Raw genomic sequence first — 19,624 nt, 5'->3', positions numbered from 1 at the left:
CCCTATGGCCGTGGGGTGACATCCCCACTGTGTCCCTATGGCCGTGGCTGATGCCCCATTGTGTCCCTATGGCCATGGCTGATGCCCCCATTGTGTCCCTATGGCCATGGCTGATGCCCCCATTGTGTCCCTATGGCCATGGCTGATGCCCCCATTGTGTCCCTATGGCCATGGCTGATGCCCCCATTGTGTCCCTATGGCCATGGCTGATGCCCCCATTGTGTCCCTATGGCCATGGCTGATGCCCCATTGTGTCCCTATGGCCATGGCTGATGCCCCCATTGTGTCCCTATGGCCATGGCTGATGCCCCCACTGTGTCCCTATGGCCATGGGGATGTCCCCACTGTGTCCCTATGGCCGTGGCTGATGCCCCCATTGTGTCCCTATGGCCATGGGGTTACGTCCCCATTGTGTCCCTATGGCCGTGGCTGATGCCCCCACTGTGTCCCTATGGCCATGGCTGATGCCCCATTGTGTCCCTATGGCCATGGCTGATGCCCCCACTGTGTCCCTATGGCCATGGCTGATGCCCCATTGTGTCCCTATGGCCATGGCTGATGCCCCCATTGTGTCCCTATGGCCATGGCTGATGCCCCATTGTGTCCCTATGGCCATGGCTGATGCCCCATTGTGTCCCTATGGCCGTGGCTGATGCCCCATTGTGTCCCTATGGCCATGGCTGATGCCCCCATTGTGTCCCTATGGCCATGGCTGATGCCCCATTGTGTCCCTATGGCCATGGCTGATGCCCCATTGTGTCCCTATGGCCATGGCTGATGCCCCCATTGTGTCCCTATGGCCATGGGGATGTCCCCACTGTGTCCCTATGGGCGTGGCTGATGTCCCCATTGTGTCCCTATGGCCATGGCTGATGCCCCCATTGTGTCCCTATGGCCGTGGCTGATGCCCCCATTGTGTCCCTATGGCCATGGCTGATGCCCCATTGTGTCCCTATGGCCATGGCTGATGCCCCCATTGTGTCCCTATGGCCATGGGGATGTCCCCACTGTGTCCCTATGGGCGTGGCTGATGTCCCCATTGTGTCCCTATGGCCATGGCTGATGCCCCCATTGTGTCCCTATGGCCGTGGCTGATGCCCCCATTGTGTCCCTATGGCCATGGCTGATGCCCCATTGTGTCCCTATGGCCGTGGCTGATGCCCCCATTGTGTCCCTATGGCCGTGGCTGATGCCCCCATTGTGTCCCTATGGCCATGGCTGATGCCCCCATTGTGTCCCTATGGCCATGGCTGATGCCCCCACTGTGTCCCTATGGGCGTGGCTGATGGGCTCTGCTGCCCCAGGCCTGCACACCGTGGACGTGAGCTACGCCGGGAGCCCGGTGCCCCACAGCCCCTTCCGCGTCCCCGTCACCGAGGGCTGCGACCCCGCGCGCGTGCGCGTCCATGGCCCGGGCCTGCAGAGCGGCACCACCAACCAGCCCAACCGCTTCACCGTGGAGACCCGGTGAGGCCCCGCTCACCCACGGCTGAACCATGGGGGCTCCACAGCACCCATAGCCTGACTGTGGGTGCCCCATAGCATCCATAGCCTGACTGTGGGGACTCCATAGCATCCATAGCCTGACCATGGGGGCTCCATAGCACCCTCAGCTGAGACATGGGGGCTCCACTGCACCCACGCCTCAGACATGGGGGCTCCACTGCACCCTCAGCTGAACTGTGGGGGCTCCATAGCATCCATAGCCTGACCATGGGGGCTCCATAGCACCCTCAGCTGAGACATGGGGGCTCCACTGCACCCACGGCTCAGACATGGGGGCTCCACTGCACCCTCAGCTGAACCGTGGGGGCTCCATAGCATCCATAGCCTGACCGTGGGGGCTCCATAGCACCCACAGCTGAGACATGGGGGCTCCACAGCGCCCATAGCCTGACTGTGGGTGCCCCATAACATCCATAGCCTGACCGTGGGGGCTCCATAGCACCCACAGCTGAGACATGGGAGCTCCATAGCACCCACAGCTGAGCATGGGCACCCCACAGCCCCCCCATCCTGCCCTGTGTTCCCCACATCCTCCCTGTACCCCAATGTCCTCCTGCCCCCAGTCCCCCCCATCCCCCCATCCTACCCCATCCCCCCCAACCCCCCCCCCCGGTGCTATTTGGGGGTTCCCCTGACCCCCATCCCCCCTTAGGGGCGCAGGCACGGGGGGGCTGGGCCTGGCCGTGGAGGGCCCCTCGGAGGCGCGGATCTCGTGCACGGACAACAAGGACGGGAGCTGCTGGGTGCAGTACATCCCCTCGGAGCCGGGCACCTACAGCCTCAACGTCACCTACGGCGGGCACCCGGTGCCGGGTGAGCGGGGGCAGCGGGGCGGGGTCCCCTTCACTGCGCCCCGTAGCTCACGGTACCCCCCCCCTTCCATAGGGAGCCCATTCAAGGTGCCGGGTGAGCGGGGGCAGCAGGGGTGGGGTCCCCTTCACTGCGCCCCATAGCTCACGGTACCCCCCCTTCCATAGGGAGCCCATTCAAGGTGCCGGGTGAGCAGGGGGCAGCGGGGTCGGGGTCCCCTTCACTGCGCCCCGTAGCTCACGGTACCCCCCCTTCCATAGGGAGCCCATTCAAGGTGCCGGTGACAGATGTGGTGGCAGCAGGGGCGGGGTCCCCTTCACTGCGCCCCATAACTCACCTTACCCCCATGTCCGCCATAGGGAGCCCGTTCAAGGTGCCGGTGACGGACGTGGTGGACGCCACCAAGGTGAAATGTGTGGGGCCGGGGCTGACGCCGGGCGCCGTCAGGGCCAACGTCCCCCAGAGCTTCACCGTGGACAGCAGCAAGGCCGGGGTGGCCCCATTGGAGGTGAAGGTGCAGGGACCCAAAGGTAAAGCACACAAGGGAATGGGGTTCAGAGGGGATGGGGTAAGGGGTGCAAAGGGATGGGGTAAGGGGTGCAAAGGGATGGGGTAAGGGGTTCAGAGGGGATGGGGTAAGGGGTGTCCTGGGGGGTAAGGGGTGCAAAGGGATGGGGGTACAGGGTGTCCTGGGGGGTACGGGGTGTCCGGGGGGGGTAAGGGGTGCATCCCATGCGTGGCACTGGGGGCCCTGCAGGGGTCCATGGGTGACCCCAGTGCCCCCCCCAGGTGTGGTGGAGCCGGTGGAGGTGGTGGACAATGGGGACGGGACCCAGCGTGTGAGCTACGTCCCGAGCCGCGAGGGGCCCTACAGCATCTCGGTGCGCTACGGCGAGGAGGAGGTGCCCCGCAGGTACCGGCGTGGGGGCACGGGCATGGGCATGGGGGGTACAGGGGGGACCGGGTTGGGGGGGCTCTGCTCTGAGCCCCCCATGGTGCTCCCAGCCCGTTCAAGGTGAAGGGGGGGTACAGAGAGGGGTACAGGGGGGGCTCTGCTCTGACCCCCCCGTTGTCCCCCAGCCCGTTCAAGGTGAAGGGGGGGTACGGGGGGGGTACAGGGGGGGTACAGGGGGGGCTCTGCTCTGACCCCCCCGTTGTCCCCCAGCCCGTTCAAGGTGAAGGGGGGGTACAGGGGGGGTACAGGGGGGGGTACAGGGGGGGTACAGGGGGACTCTGCTCTGACCCCCCCGTTGTCCCCCAGCCCGTTCAAGGTGAAGGCGCTGCCCACCCATGACGCCAGCAAGGTGAGGGCGAGCGGCCCCGGCCTCAACACCACCGGCGTCCCCGCCAGCCTCCCGGTGGAGTTCACCATCGACGCCAAGGACGCGGGCGAGGGGCTCCTGGCCGTGCAGATCACGGTGAGGAGCGGGGGGCCTGGGGCTCTAAGGGGGTCGCTGGGTGCTGGGGGGGGCGCACCGTGGGTGATGCTCAGGGTGCTATGGGTGATGGGCGCAGTGCCATGGGTGATGCCATGGGTGATGAACATGGTGCCATGGGTGATGCTCGTGGTGCTGTGGGTGATGGACACAGTGCCATCAGTGATGTGCCCAGTGCCATGGGTGATGTACATGGTACCATGGATGATAGGTGCCATGGATGGTGCGCAGAGTGCTGCACATGATACCATATGTGATGCACATGGTGCCATAGGTGATGCCATGGGTGATGCACACGGTACTATGGGTGATGCCGTGGGTGATGCTCATGGTGCCGTGGGTGATGTGCATGATACCATGGGTGATGCCATGGGTGATGCTCACAGTGCCATGGGTGCTGCACCCTGTTTGGGTACCACAGGCACCCCATAGGATGCTCAGTGCCGAGGCCTGGCCCTGGCTCCGCTCCATCTCCCTCCCAGCCCATTCCCATTCATTCCCATTCATTCCCATTCCCATTCATTCCCATTCCCATCCCCATCCCCATTCCCATTCATCCCCATTCATTCCCATTCATCCCCATTGCCATTGCCGCTGTGCCGCAGGACCCCGAGGGGAAGCCCAAGAAGGCGTCGATCCGGGACAACCAGGACGGCACGTACACGGTGTCCTACGTGCCGGACACGACCGGGCGCTACACCATCCTCATCAAGTACGGCGGCGACGAGATCCCCTACTCGCCGTACCGCATCCGCGCCGTGCCCGCCGGCGACGCCAGCAAGTGCACGGTCACCGGTAGGCGCGCCCGCGCTCGGCACCATGGGGGGGTTCGGGGGGGCCTCACGTGTGCGTCACTGATTTCTTGCTTCTCTGCCCCCCCCACGCCCCCCCACACCCCCCCCCCCCACTGCTGTAGTCTCCATCGGAGGGCACGGCTTAGGTAAGCTCATTGCATGGCTCGCTTGGCGTCGGGGTGCATGCGTGACCCCCACAGAGTGCCCTTGGGGGCACCCCCTGTTTCTCCCCATAGAGGGATGAGGGTGTCCCCCCCACCCCCTGCAGCCAATCAGGGCTCGACTTTTGGGGGGTCCAAGCTTTGTTTGAGTGGGGGGAGTTCTCCCCCCCACTGTTGTAATAGGGGGGTGTCCCCCCCTCATTCACTTGGGGGGTCCCCCTTGGTGCTGTTGGGGCCATTGAGCTGGGGGTGCCTCAATAAAACCCTATTACCCCCCCTCCCCATGGCATGAGTGGAGCATCTCCATGCTCAGCCTATGGGGGGGGGGGGCTCAGTTTGGGGGTGTCCTGGGGGGGTACAAGCAATGGGTCAATGATCTGGGGGTGCCTCAATAACCCCCATTACCCCCTCCCCATGGCACGAGTGGAGCATCCCCATGCTCAGCCCATGGGGGGGCTCAGTTTGGAGGGGTACAGGCAATGGGTCAATGAGCTGGGGGTGCCTCAGTAACCCCCATTACCCCCTCCCCGTGGCACGAGTGGAGCATCCCTATGGAGGGGCTCAGTTTGGGGGTGCTGGAGCCCCCAGTGGGGTGCCCCCCCCATCCATGGGTCCCTCAATCCCCGCATCCCGCAGGGCCCGGGCTGGGCCCCACGCTGCAGCTGGGGGAGCAGACGGTGATCACGGTGGACGCCAAGGCGGCGGGCAAGGGGAAGGTCACGTGCACCGTGAGCACCCCCGACGGCACCGAGGCCGACGTGGACGTGGTGGAGAACGCGGACGGAACCTTCGACATCTTCTACACGGCGGCGGAGCCGGGGAAGTACCTGATGTGTGTGAGGTTCGGGGGGGAGCACGTCCCCAACAGCCCCTTCCAGGTCATGGTGAGTGCAGGGGGGGGGGGGGATGGGATGGGGAGGGGATGGGGAGGGGATGGGGATGGAATGGGGTAGGGATGGGGGTGGGGTGGGATGGGGTGGGATGGGGATGGGATGGGGATGGGATGGGATGGGATGGGGAGGGGATGGGGATGGGATGGGGAGGGGATGGGGATGGGATGGGGATGGGGATGGGATAGAGATGGAGCAGAGATGGGAAAGGCATGGACAGGGACGGGGAGGGGTGAGCAGGGATGGGCAGAGGACAAGAAAGGAACAAGAAGGGACAGGAGACAGGCAGGGATGGGCAGGGAATGTGCAGGGAATGGGGTAGGGATGGGCAGGGGATGGGGATGGGGAGGGAATGGGCAGGGAATGGACAGGGATGGGGTAGGGATGGGCAGGGGATGAGCAGGGGACAGGAAACAGGGAAGGGACAGGCAGGGAATGGGCAGGGATAGGGTAGGGATGGGGAGGGGACAAGAAGGGACAGGAGACAGGAAGGGGACGGGAAGGGACCTCAATGGGATCAGGTAGGGGCTGGGCAGGGTGGGGGGCACAGGGCCCAGGGTGGGGGGGTCCCAGCACCCAACGCGGTTCCCCCCCGGTGCAGGCGACGGAGCGGGCGCTGCTGGGGGTGAATGGGCTGGACATGGCCGGGCTGCGGCCCTTCGACCTCGTCATCCCCTTCACCATCAAGAAGGGCGAGATCACAGGTGAGGGGGGGCACCCCAAAACCATGCGGGTCTATGGGGGTGCCCCCCCCCATTGTACAGGGTCCTCAGCACCCACCCAGCATCCCCCCATCCCTTCCCCACGGCCTCCCCAAGCTATGGGGCCCCCTCCCCCTGACGCCCCCCGTTGCCCCCCCAGGGGAGGTGCGGATGCCCTCGGGCAAGGTGGCCAAGCCGGACATCACCGACAACAAGGACGGGACGGTGACGGTGCGGTTCGCGCCCACCGAGGCCGGGCTGCATGAGATGGACATCCGCTATGAGAGCATGCACATCCCAGGTGGGGGCGGGGGGGTCATGGGGGGTCCTGGGGGGCTCTGGGGGGGTGCTGGGGGGCTTTGAGGGCTCCCCCCTGAAGCATCCCAGCACCGCAGCTCCCCGCATCCCACCCCGTATCCATGGCAACCCCCAGCATCCTCCATGTCTCTATGGGGGGGGGTGTCTCCGTGCCCCCCCAACACCCCCTTTGTGTCCCCCCCGCAGGCAGCCCCCTTCAGTTCTATGTGGACTACGTGAACAGCGGCCACGTCACCGCCTACGGCCCCGGCCTCATCCACGGCACCGTGAACAAACCGGCCTCCTTCACCGTCAACACCAAGGACGCCGGCGAGGGTGAGCCCGGGGGTACCCCCCCCACATCCAGAGCCCCCCCCTCACTGTGCCCCCCCCACATCCAGAGCCCCCCCTCACTGTGCCCCCCCCACATCCAGAGCCCCCCCCTCACTGTGCCCCCCCCCACATCCGAACCCCCCCCTCACTGTGCCCCCCCCCCATCCGAATCCCCCCCTCACTGTGCCCCTGTTCCCCCCATCCAGACCCCCCCCCACATCCAGACCCCCCCTCACTGTGCCCCCCCATTCAGACCCCCCCACTGTGCCCCCCCTCACTGTCCCCCCCCTCGACCCCCCCCCTGTCCAGACCCCCCCCCATCCCAACCCCCCCTCACTGTGCCCCCCCCCCACATCCAGACCCCCCCCATCCAGACCCTCCCTCTCTGTGCCCCCCCCTCACTGCCCCCCTGTGCCCCCAGGGGGGCTGTCTCTGGCCGTGGAGGGCCCCTCCAAGGCGGAGCTGAGCTGCACGGACAACCAGGACGGGACCTGCAGCGTCTCCTACCTGCCCGTGCTGCCCGGGGACTACAGCATCGGGGTCAAGTACAACGAGAAGCACATCCCCGGGAGCCCCTTCACCGCCCGCATCACCGGTACCCCCCGGGGGGGGGGGGGCAGTGGGGGGCACTGGGGGCAGTGGGAGGCAGTGGGGGCAATAGGAGGCAATGGGATGCAGTGGCGTGCACTGGTGGCAATGGGATGCACTGGGATGCAATGGGAGGCAACGGGATACAATGGGATGTGGATGCAGTGGGATGCAATGGGGTCCAATGGGATTCAGTGGAGTGCACTGGTGGCAATAGGATGCAGTAGGATGCAATGGGAGGCAATGGGATGCAATGGGAGGCAATGGGATGCAATGGGAGGTGATGGGATGCGGATGCAGTGGGATGCAATGGGGTGCAGTGGGATGCAATGGGTTGCACTGGTGGCAATGGGATGCAGTGGGAGGCAGTGGGATGCAGTGGGGAGCAATGGAATGTAGTGGGATGCAATGGGAGGCAGTGGGGTGCATTGGGGGGCAGTGTGATGCAATGGGTTGCTTTGGAGGGCAATGGGGTGCAATGGGTTGCAATGGGAGGCAGTGGGACACAATGGGAGTCAATGGGTTGCAATGGGAGGCAGTGGGACACAATGGGAGTCAATGGGTTGCAATGGGAGGCAGTGGGACACAATGGGAATCAATGGGGCGCAATGGGAGGCAATGGGGTGCAATGGGAGTCAATGGGGTGCAATGGGAGTCAGTGGGATGCAGTGGGAGTCAATGGGGGCGCAGCGGTTGCCATGGTGACCACGGCACTCACCCCCCCCACAGGTGACGCCAGCCTGCGCCAGTCGCACCTCAAGGTGGGGGCCTCGGCCGACATCCCCCTGGAGCTGGGCGAGAGCGACCTGAGCCAGCTGACGGCCGCCGTCACCGCGCCCTCGGGCCGCAAGGAGCCCTGCCAGCTCAAGCGCCTGCGCAACGGGCACATCGGTGCGGGGGCGGCCCCGACCCTCATCCCCAGAGCCCCATAGCCCATATCCTGTATCCCTGTATCCCTGTGCCCCCTCATCCCCAGAGCCCCATAACCTGCATCCTGTATCCTGTGTCCCTCTGGACCCTCATCCCCAGAGCCCAGAGCCCCATATCCTGTATCCCTGTATCCCTGTGCCCCCTCATCCCCAGAGCCTGTATCCCTGTGTTCCTGTGTCCCCATATCCTATATACCTGTGGGCCTTATCTCCATAGCCTGTATCCCTCTGGACCCTCATCCCCAGAGCCCCATAACCTGCATCCTGTATCCCTCTGGACCCATATCCTATATCCCTGTGTCCCTGTGTCCCCATATCCTATATCCCTGTGGGCCTTATCTCCATAGCCTGTATCCCTCTGGACCCTCATCCCCAGAGCCCCATGGCCCATAGCCTATATCCCTGTGACCCCTTATCCCCATATCCTGTATCCCTGTGTCCCTGTGTCCCCATATCCTATATCCCTGTGTCCCCTGATCCCCATATCCCTATAGCCCATATCCCTGCGTCCCTGTGTCCCCTCATCCCCATATCCTGTACCCCTGTATCCCCTTATCCCCATACCCCATAGCCCATATCCCTGTGTCCCCTTATCCCCATACCCCATATCCTTATATCTCCATATCCCCATATTGCCATATCCCTGTATGCCCTTATCCCCATATCCCTGTGTCTCTGTATCCCATATCCCTGTATCCCCATATTGCTGTATCCCTGTATCCCCTTATCCCTGTATCCCAATGTCCCTATACCCCATATCCCTGTATCCCCGTATCTCTGTATCCCCCATACCCCATATCCCTGTATGCCTATATCCCATATCCCTGTATCTCTGTATCCCCATACCCCATATCCCTGTATGCCTATATCCCATATCCCTGTATCTCTGTATCCCCATACCCCATATCCCTGTATGCCTATATCCCATATCCCTGTATCTCTGTATCCCCATACCCCATATCCCTGTATGCCTATATCCCATATCCCTGTATCTCTGTATCCCCATACCCCATATCCCTGTATGCCTATATCCCATATCCCTGTATCTCTGTATCCCCATACCCCATATCCCTGTATGCCTATATCCCATATCCCCGTATCTCTGTATCCCCATACCCCATATCCCTGTATGCCTATATCCCATATCCCTGTATCCCCATATCCCTGTACCCCCCTGTACCCCCATCCCCCCATCCCCCCCGATGCGGCCCTGACTCCGCCCCGTTCCCGCAGGGATCTCCTTCGTGCCGCAGGAGGTGGGGGAGCACCTGGTGCACGTCCTGCGGGGGGGGCAGCCCCTGCCGCGGAGCCCCCTCTCGGTCACCATCAGCCAGGCGGAGCTGGGCGATGCCGCCCGCGTGCGCGTCACCGGGCCCGGCCTGCGCGAGGGCCGCACCTTCCAGCCGGCGCACTTCACCATCGACACCCGCGACGCCGGTACCCGCACCCCCCGGCACCCCCAGAGCATCCCCAGGGCATCCCCATAGCGCCCATGGCACCCACAGAGCATCCCCAGGGCATCCCCATAGCGCCCATGGCACCCACAGGGCACCCCCATAGCACCCATAGCATCTCCAGAGCACCCAGAGCATCCCCTGAACCCCATAGCACCCATATCATCCCCATAGCAACCCAGAGTATCCCCAAAGCACCCATAGCACCCAGAGCATCCCCAGAGCACCCATATCCCCATAGCACCCATAGCATCCGCTGACCCCCCATAGCACCCATAGCATCCCCATAGCACCCATATCATCCCCTGACCCCCCATAGCAGCCATAGCATCCCCATAGCAACCCAGAGTATCCCCAAAGCACCCGTAGCACCCATAGCATCCCCAGAGCATCCCCAGAGCACCCATAGCATCCCCTGACCCCCCATAGCACCCATAGCATCCCCTGACCCCCCATAGCACCCATAGCCCCCATAGCACCCCCATAGCACCCATAGCATCCCCTGACCCCCAGCACCCATAGCCCCCATAGCACCCCCATAGCATCCCCTTTGCACCCATGCACTCCACCGACCCCCACAATGCGAGTACCATCCCTGACCCCCCATAGCCCCCCCCACCCTCCCCCTCCCCCCCATACCCCAGCCCCCCTCCCTCTGCCCCCTCCCCCGGGGCTCTGGGTCCCCAGTGACCCCCGCCCCATGGCAGGCTATGGGGGGCTGAGCCTGTCCATCGAGGGCCCCAGCAAGGTGGACATCGGCACGGAGGAGCTGGAGGACGGCACCTGCCGGGTCTCGTACTGCCCCACGGAGCCGGGCAACTACATCCTGGCCCTCAAGTTCGGGGAGCAGCACGTGCCCGGTGCGCCCGCCCGGGGGACAGGGGGGGACATGGGGGGATATGGGGGGCTATGGGGTCTATGGGGGTCTATGGGGGGGTCTATGGGGGGTATGGGGTCTATGGGGGTCTATGGGGGTCTATGGGGGTCTATGGGGTCTATGGGGGGTCTATGGGGGTCTATGGGGTCTATGGGGGTCTATGGGGGGTCTATGGGGGTCTATGGGGTCTATGGGGGGTCTATGGGGGTCTATGGGGTCTATGGGGGTCTATGGGGGGTCTGTGGGGTCTATGGGGGGTCTGGGGGGTCTAAGGGGGGTCTATGTGAGATCTATGGGGTTTCAATGGGGTTTCAATGGGGTTTCAATGGGGTTTCAATGGGGTTTCAATGGGGTCGATGGGGTTTCAATGGGGTCAGTGGGGTTTCAATGGGGTCTCAATGGGGTCTCACTGGGGTCGATGGGCCTGCAGGGAGCCCGTTCTCGGTGAAGGTGACGGGCGAGGGCCGGCTGAAGGAGAGCATCACCCGCCGGCGCCGCGCCCCCCCCGAGGCCTGCGTGGGCTCCGCCTGCGACCTCAGCCTCAAGGTGCCCGGTGAGTGGGGGGGGCAAGGGCACGGGGGGGGCAATGACCCTGGGGGTCCCCATTGACCATGGGGGGGCAGTGACCCTGGGCATCCCCATTGACCCATAGTGATCCCCACTGACCCCTGGGGGTGACCCCACCGCCCCCCCCGCTCTCCCCCCCATGGCCGCAATGGGGCAGCTCCATCTCCCCTGCCCCCCCCATGGTCGCAATGGGGTTTCTCCATCTCCCCTGACCCCCCCATGGTTGCAATGGGGCAGCTCCATCTCCCCTGACCCCCCCCATGGTCGCAATGGGGGGCTCCATCTCCCCTGACCCCCCCATGGTCGCAATGGGGGGCTCCATCTCCCCTGACCCCCCCATGGTCGCAATGGGGGGCTCCATCTCCCCTGACCCCCCCATGTTCGCAATGGGGTTTCTCCATCTCCCCTGACCCCCCATGCCCGCAATGGGAGGCTCCATCTCCCCTGACCCCCCATGCCCGCAGAGCTGAGCGAGCACGAGGTGACGGCGCTGGTCACGGGCCCCTCGGGCCAGGCGGTGCCGGCGCAGGCGCTGGAGGGCGAGGGCGGCGCCTACAGCATCCGGTTCGTGCCGGCCGAGACCGGGGTGCACTCGGTGAGCGTCAAGGACCGGGGCCAGCACGTGCCGGGGAGCCCCTTCCAGTTCACCGTGGGGCCCATGGGAGAGGGCGGCGCACACAAGGTCCGAGCGGGGGGACCCGGCCTGGAGCGCGCCGAGGCGGGGGTGCCAGGTGAGAGGGGGCCCAAAGTGACACAGAGAGCACTGAACCCCATAGAGAGACACCTGAACCCCATAGGGAGACACTTAAACCTGATAGAGATACACCTGAACCCCACAGGGAGACACCGGAACCCCATAGAGAGACACCTGAACCCCATAGAGATACACCTGAACCCCATAGACACCTGAACCCCATAGAGAGACAGCCCTGAACCCCATAGAGAGACACCTGAACCCCATAGACACCTGAACCCCATAGAGATACACCTGAACCCCATAGAGAGACACCGGAACCCCATAGAGAGACACCGGAACCCCATAGAGAGACACCTGAACCTGATAGAGATACACTTAAACCCCATAGAGATACACCTGAACCTGATAGAGGTACACCTGAACCTCACATACGCCCAAACTGATAGCCACACACCTAAACCAATGCACCCAAACCTGATACAGGTCCCCCTAACCCTGATCCACCCCTAAACGTGTCCCGCACCCCTAAACCTGACCCAGAGCCCCCACATCCTCTTGAGCCTCTCCCCCTGCACCCCCCCATCCCCTCCTGCCCTGCCCCCCGTGTCCCACACCCGGGTTACATCGGGGGGGTCTCGGCCCTTTGGGGCTCCCTGACCCCCTCCTCCTGCCCCCCCCAGCCGAGTTCAGCATCTGGACGCGGGAGGCGGGCGCCGGGGGCCTCTCCATCGCCGTCGAGGGCCCCAGCAAGGCCGAGATCGCCTTCGAGGACCGCAAGGACGGCTCCTGCGGGGTCTCCTACGTGGTGCAGGAGCCGGGTACGGCCGCGGGGGGGCGCTGCCGAGAGAGGCCGCAATGGGGGGGCACGGGGGGCGTGGTGCAGGAGCCGGGTACGGCCGCGGGGGGGCGCTGCTGAGAGAGGCCGCAATGGGGGCGTGGTGCAGGAGCCGCGTGCGGACACCGGGGGTCGCTGCTGAGGCGGCATAAAACGGGCTCAATGGGGGGCTCTGTATAGGGGAGCTATGGGGTCCATGGGGGGCTCTGTATAGGGGAGCTATGGGGTCCATGGGGGGCTCTGTGTAGGGGAGCTATGGGGTCCATGGGGGGCTCTGTGTAGGGGAGCTATGGGGTCCATGGGGGGCTCTGTATAGGGGAGCTGTGGGGTCCATGGGAGGGGGCACTGCGGGCCGGTGCCCACCCCGGTGCCAGCGGCCCCGCCCCCTGCCCGCAGGTGACTACGAGGTGTCGGTGAAGTTCAACGAGGAGCACGTCCCCGAGAGCCCCTTCGTGGTGGCGGCGGCGGCGCCCTGCGATGCTGCGCGGCTCCTCACTGTTTGTAGCCTTCAGGTGCGGCACCGGGAGAAACCCCCCCCCACCGGCACCGGCACCGGGGGGCGGCAGGGCCAGCGCGGGGGGGACAGATGGGGGGGTCCAAGGGGGATATGGAGCTGTATAGGGCAGCTTAGAGAGGTCCAAGGGGGATATGGAGCCAGACAGGGGGCTTAGGGGAATCCAAGGGGGATATGGAGCCAGATAGAGGGCTTTAGGGGGGTCTAAGGGGGACAATGGAGCTGTATAGGGCAGTTTAGAGAGGTCCAAGGGGGATATGGAGCCAGACAGGGGGGCTTAGGGGGATCCAAGGGGGATATGGAGCTGTATAGGGCAGCTTAGAGGGGTCCAAGGGGGATATGGAGCCAGATAGGGGGGTTAGGGGGGTCTAAGGGGGACAATGGAGCCTTTTAGGGGGCTCCAAGGGGGACATGGAGCTGTATAGGGCAGTTTAGAGAGTTCCAAGGGGGATATGGAGCCAGATAGGCAGGGTTAGGGGTGTCTAAGGGGGATATGGAACCAGATAGGGGGGGTTTAGGGGGTCTAAGAGGAACAACACAGCCAACCAGGGAGGTTTAAGGGGATGTGACCCTATAGGGGGATTTAGGATGGGTCTCAGGGGGAAATGGAGCCACATTAGGGGGTTCAGGGGGCTCAAGGGGGTCTTAGGGGGATACTGGAGCTGTATTGGGGGGTCTCCGGGGGTATGGGGGGGGAGTGGAGCCGTAGAGAGGGGTTTAGAGGGGGTCTCAGGGGGAAATGGAGCCACAGAGAGGGGTTCAGGGGGGCAGTGGAGGCACGGAGCGGGGTCAGGAGGGGTTTGGGGTGTCTGGGGGGGGGGGGCAAGGCAGCTCCAGCAGGGAGTGCAGTGGGGGGGGGCTCTGGGGAGCCCTTAGGGTCAGTGGAGCCCCATGGGGGGGTCTGGGGCAGGGCAGAGCCTCAGTCAGGTCCAGGGAGGCTGGGGCTGGTTTTGGGGTCCCCGCGCTGGCCAGGCTGCCCCCCCCCCCCAAACCAGGGGGGTCCCCGGGGGTTTCTCTCGTGTCTCTTTTAAAGGCTATTAACAGCCCCCCCCCCTTTGGGGGTCACCTCGGGGCTGGGGGAGTCTTAGCGGGAGCGAGCGGCCCCCCCAAAACCCCCCCTGTACCCCCAAAGTGGGGCCGGGGTCCCCCACTCGCTCCCGCTGAACCCCCCAGCCCCATAAGGTAAGTGGGGTACGGAGGGGGTCCTGACACCCCCAAACCTGGGTGCACCCCAAAACCCCCTCGTTATTTGGGGTGAGGGTTTGGGGGTGTCACCTCCCTGGGTGGGAGCAGTTTGCACCCCAATTTTGGGGTGCAGCCCCCCCCATCCTACCGGGGGGGGGTTAAACCCCTTTAAGCTGGGGTTTGATGCTGGAGGGGGGGGCAATGCTGGTTTCTATCCCCCCTCTCCCCACACTTGGGGGTGCCCCCCCCGGTTTGGGGGTGCCCCCCCCCGCTGACGGTCTCTGCCCCCCCAGGAATCGGGGCTCAAGGTTCACCAACCCGCCTCCTTCGCCGTGAGCCTCAATGGGGCCAAGGGGGTGCTGGACGCCAAGGTGCACAGCCCCTCGGGGGCGCTGGAGGAGTGCCACATCACCGAGGTCACCGAAGGTGAGGGGGGCCCCCCCGAACCCCCCCGAACCCCGCAAGGGGGGTTTTGGGGTCCCCCCCCCACTTTAGGGGCTCCGTCAAGCTGTGCTGGCTTGGTTTGGGGGTCCCCGGGGGGTGTTAGGTTCATTGATGCCTGTGGGTGTTCATTGATGTCTATGGGGTTCGTTGGTGTCTGTGGGGTCCCCTGACCCCGTTGCCCCCAGGCAAGCACGGGGTGCAGTTCATCACACTGGTCCATTGATGTCTATGGGGTCCATTGGTGTCTGTGCGGTCCATTGATATTAATGGGGTCCATTGATGTCCGTGGGCTCCATTGATGTCCGTGGGCTCCATTGATGTCCGTGGGGTCTCATTGATACCTATGGGCTCTCATTGATATCTATGGGGTCTCATTGGTGCCCATGCCCCTCCCCCAGACAAGTACGCCGTGCGCTTCATCCCCCGGGAGAACGGGCTCTACTCCATTGATGTCCATGGGCTCTCATTGATATCTATGGGGTCTCATTGACATCCATGGGGTCTCATTGGTGCCCATGCCCCTCCCCCAGACAAGTACGCCGTGCGCTTCATCCCCCGGGAGAACGGGCTCTACTCCATTGATGTCCATGGGCTCTCATTGATATCTATGGGGTCTCATTGATATCTATGGGGTCTCACTGTCTCCCGTGCCCCTCCCCCAGACAAGTACGCCGTGCGCTTCATCCCCCGGGAGAACGGGCTCTACTCCATTGATGTCAAGTTCCAGGGCTCGCACATCCCCGGGAGCCCCTTCAAGGTGCGCGTGGGGGAGCCGGGCCAGGCCGGGGACCCGGGGCTCGTGTCCGCCTACGGCCCGGGGCTGGAGGGCGGCACCACAGGTAGGGGGCGCGGGGGGGCAGCTGGGGTCTATGGGGCTCTGTGGGGGTTCTATGGGGGCTCTATGGGTATCTATGGGGGCTCTATGGGGGCTCTATGGGGGCTCTGTGGGGCTCTATGGGGGCTCTATGGGGCTCTGTGGGGCTCTATGGGGATGTGTGGGGCTCTATGGGGGCTCCCTGTGGGGTTCAGGGGCCTGCGGGAGGTCAGAGTGGACCTCGTGCAGCAGGGGGGTCTCTATGGGGTTGTAGAGCCCCTTGTGGGGCTGGGACCTCCCCAGGGTTTCGGGTGCTCCTGTGTGGTTTTGGGGTGCCTCGGCGTGTTGGAGGGTGGTTTGGGGCGGGTTTGGGGTTGTTTCAGGCAGGTTTGGGCTGTTTGGGGCTGCCTTGGGGCAGTTTTGGGGCAGTTTTGGTGCTGTTTGGGGCTGTTTTGGTGCTGTTTGGGGCTGTTCGGTGCCATTTGGTGCTTGTTTGGTGCTGTTTGGTGCCGTTTGGTGCTGTTTGGTGCTGTTTGGTGCTTGTTTGGTGCTGTTTTGGGGCTGGTTTGGTGCTGTTTGATGCTGTTGTTTTGGTGCCGTTTGGTGCTGTTTGGTGCTTGTTTGGTGCCGTTTGGTGCTGTTTTGGGGCTGGTTTGGTGCTGTTGGTTTGGTGCTGTTTTGGGACTGGTTTGGTGCTGTTTGGTGCTGTTGGTTTGGTGCTGGTTTGGTGCTGTTTTGGTGCTGTTTGGTGCTGTTTGGTGCTTGTTTGGTGCCGTTTGGTGCTGTTTTGGTGCTGTTTGGCTCTGTTTTGGTGCTGTTTGGGTGCTGGTTCCGGGCTCCCTCACTGTGCTCGGGTCCCCCCCAGGCTCCCCGGCAGAGTTCGTGGTGAACACGTCCAAGGCGGGCCCGGGGGCTTTGGCCGTCACCATCGAGGGCCCGTCCAAGGTGAAGATGGATTGCCGGGAGTGCGCCGAGGGCTACCGCGTGAGCTACACCCCCATGGCCCCCGGCAGCTACCTCATCGCCATCAAGTTCGGGGGCCCCCACCACATCGTGGGCAGCCCCTTCAAGGCCAAGATCACCGGTAACGGGGGGCACCGGGGCCGGGGGGGTTGGGCACTGCTGGGGTGCATTGATCTGCATTGGGTGCATTGATCTGCATTGGGGTACATTGATCAGTATTGAGGTGCATTGATCAGCATTGGGTGCATTGGTCAGTATTGGGTGCATTGACAGTATTGCGTGCATTGATCAGTATTGGGTGCATTGATCAGCATTGGGGTGCATTGATTAGTATTGGGGTGCATTGATTAGTATTGGGTGCATTGATCAGCATTGGGGTGCATTGCGGCAGATTTTGGGTCAGTTTGGGGTCAGTTTGGGTCCAGTTTAGGTCACTGTGCGTCACTGTGGGTCTCTATGGTCTCTATGGGTCTCTATGGTCTCTATGGGTCTCTATGTATCATTATGGGTCTCTATGGGTCTCTATGGTTCCCTATGGGTCTCTATGGGTCTCTATGTGTCATTATGGGTCTCTATGGGTCTCTATGTATCTTTATGGGTCTCTATGGGTCTCTATGTATCATTATGGGTCTCTATGGGTCTCTATGTTCTCTATGGGTCTCTACGGGTCTCTATGTGTCATTATGGGTCTCCATGGGTCTCTATGGTTCCCTATGGGTCACCCTGGGTCACTCCGTGCTCCTCTGCCCCAGGCCCGCGCCTCGTGAGCAGCCACAGCCTCCGCGAGAGCTCCTCGGTGCTGGTGGACGCCGGTGGGGGGGGCGCAGCCGCGGCGGCCGCTGGAGGAGCCCCCCCCGGAGCCGCCCCCCCGGGCTCGGACGCCGGGCGCGTGGTGGCCAAAGGGCTGGGGCTCAGCAAGGCCTTCGTGGGGCAGAAGAACAGCTTCAGCCTGGACTGCAGCCGCGCCGGTGCGGGGCCCCCCAGGGCACCCCTATGGGGGATACCCACCCCTATGGGGGATACCCACCCCATGGCACCCCTATGGGGGATACCCACCCCATGGCACCCCTATGGGGGATACCCACCCCCTATGGGGGATACCCACTCCCTATGGGTGATACCCCCCCATGGCACCCAATGGGTGATACCAACCCCATGGCACCCCTATGGGGGATACCCACCCCCTATGGGGGATACCCACCCCATGGCACCCCTATGGGGGATACCCACCCCCATGCACCCCCTATGGGTGATACCCACCCCATGGCACCCCTATGGGTGATACCCCCCCAATGACCCTCCCATGACACCCCCAGTGACCCTCCCCAGGTCATACCGCCCCAATGCCCCTCCCATGGGTGATAGCCCCATAACCCCCCCCATGGGTGATGCAAGTGTGGGACGCTCCCATAGGTGATACCCTCCCAATGACACCCCCCCCAATGCCAGCCCCCATCACCACCCCTGAGCCCTCCTTTTGGGGGGGATGTTTGGGGGGGGAGGGGGCTGCTTTTTAGGGGGTTCTCAGCTCCTGTTTTGGGGGTGTCCCCTCTTGGCAGGGGGGGTTCAGAATGGCATCAGTGTGAGCAGCACCGCTTGTGTCTCCCTCCTCCCCCCCCCCATTCCTGCTTTGGGTGGGAGTGGGACCCCCCTATTTTTGGTGTTCCCCCTATTTTTGGGGTGTTCTCCCTATTTTGGGGATGTTTCCCCCATTTTGGGGTGGTTTTCCCTATTTTGGAGGATGTTTCCCCTATTTTGGGTTTGTTTCCCCCCCCCATTTTTGGGGTATCCCCCCCGTTTTGGGGTGTTCTCCCTCTTTTGGGGGATGTTTCCCCCCATTTTTGGGCTGTTCCCCCTATTTTGGGAGGGGTTTCCCCCCATTTCAGTGCTGTCCCCCCCCATTTTTGCTCTGTCCCCCCCTGACCCCCTCTCCCCTCCCCCCAGGGAACAACATGCTGCTGGTGGGGGTGCAGGGCCCGCGCTGCCCCTGCGAGGAGATCGTGGTGAAGCACCTGGGGAACCAGCTCTACAGCGTCAGCTACGTCCTGCGGGAGCGCGGCGACCACCTCCTGGTCATCAAATGGGGCGAGCAGCACATCCCCAACAGCCCCTTCCGGGTCACCGTGCCCTAGGGCCGGCCCCGCGCCCGCCGGGGGGGGCTTGGCTCAGCTGCGGGACCCACGGAGCCAATGGGGGGGAGGGGGGCGGATCTTGTCCTGACTTCGGGGGACCCAGACCCACCTGGGGGCATCCGGACCCGCTATGGGGGGCTTCAACACAGTGTGGGATCCCTAGACCTCCTATGGGACCCACAGACCCACTATGGGACCCACAGACCCACTATGGGAACCACAGACCCACTATGGGACCCACAGACCCCACTATGGGACCCACAGACCCCACTATGGGGGGGCTGAGACCCACTATGGGACCCCAGACCCCACTATGGGACCCACAGACCCCAATATGGGGGTACCGAGACCCACTATGAGGACCCCCAGACCCACTTCGGGGTGACACAGCCCCACTTTCGGGACCCCCTCCCATTATGATGCCCCCACCCCCGGGTCCTGCTTTGGGCCCCGCCACTGCTGCCCCTCCCCCACCACCACTTCCCCTCCCCCCCCCCCCCGCTGCCATTTTGGCCCCCGCCCCTCCCCCATCCTTGTTTTTTTTATTTTATTGGAATTTTGTACCAGCCGCGGGGGGCCCCTCCCCCCCTCCCCTCCCCCCAATAAACTCGTTCTGCTTCAGCTGCCTCCGATGGGGGGGTCTGTAGGGGAAAAAGGGGGCTTATATAGGGGAGGGGGGACCTATGGGGGGTTATAT

General features: G+C 63.7%; 1 protein-coding gene across 1 annotated transcript in view; it reads left to right on the top strand.

Annotated features, from left to right (window-relative positions):
* The window catches only part of LOC133206544 (filamin-A-like), a gene marked incomplete at its 5' end in the record, with an annotated part of 38,172 nt that extends 19,232 nt beyond the window's left edge, over window positions 1–18,940 (top strand). The window contains 24 exons of the mRNA XM_061342609.1: window positions 1,305–1,467; window positions 2,159–2,319; window positions 2,676–2,846; window positions 3,106–3,229; window positions 3,578–3,734; window positions 4,358–4,547; window positions 4,669–4,692; window positions 5,344–5,591; window positions 6,199–6,301; window positions 6,459–6,599; window positions 6,803–6,931; window positions 7,350–7,523; window positions 8,246–8,407; window positions 9,679–9,882; window positions 10,607–10,759; window positions 11,207–11,329; window positions 11,808–12,074; window positions 12,721–12,858; window positions 13,272–13,387; window positions 14,868–15,000; window positions 15,681–15,857; window positions 16,698–16,916; window positions 17,548–17,763; window positions 18,740–18,940. Of these exons, the coding sequence (XP_061198593.1) occupies window positions 1,305–1,467; window positions 2,159–2,319; window positions 2,676–2,846; window positions 3,106–3,229; window positions 3,578–3,734; window positions 4,358–4,547; window positions 4,669–4,692; window positions 5,344–5,591; window positions 6,199–6,301; window positions 6,459–6,599; window positions 6,803–6,931; window positions 7,350–7,523; window positions 8,246–8,407; window positions 9,679–9,882; window positions 10,607–10,759; window positions 11,207–11,329; window positions 11,808–12,074; window positions 12,721–12,858; window positions 13,272–13,387; window positions 14,868–15,000; window positions 15,681–15,857; window positions 16,698–16,916; window positions 17,548–17,763; window positions 18,740–18,927 (3,881 nt within the window). The remainder of the gene's footprint in view (window positions 1–1,304; window positions 1,468–2,158; window positions 2,320–2,675; window positions 2,847–3,105; window positions 3,230–3,577; window positions 3,735–4,357; window positions 4,548–4,668; window positions 4,693–5,343; window positions 5,592–6,198; window positions 6,302–6,458; window positions 6,600–6,802; window positions 6,932–7,349; window positions 7,524–8,245; window positions 8,408–9,678; window positions 9,883–10,606; window positions 10,760–11,206; window positions 11,330–11,807; window positions 12,075–12,720; window positions 12,859–13,271; window positions 13,388–14,867; window positions 15,001–15,680; window positions 15,858–16,697; window positions 16,917–17,547; window positions 17,764–18,739) is intronic.
* Between the last annotated feature and the right edge of the window lie 684 nt (window positions 18,941–19,624).

Source organism: Neopsephotus bourkii, unplaced genomic scaffold, assembly GCF_033783945.1.
Source record: "Neopsephotus bourkii isolate Nb327-2 ecotype Australia unplaced genomic scaffold, CSIRO-AGI_Nbou_v1 NB_1807, whole genome shotgun sequence".
NCBI classification, from domain to species: Eukaryota; Metazoa; Chordata; class Aves; order Psittaciformes; family Psittacidae; genus Neopsephotus; species Neopsephotus bourkii.
The sequence above is the reverse complement of the archived record's forward strand: the minus strand, read 5'-3'. Positions and strand labels throughout refer to the sequence as shown.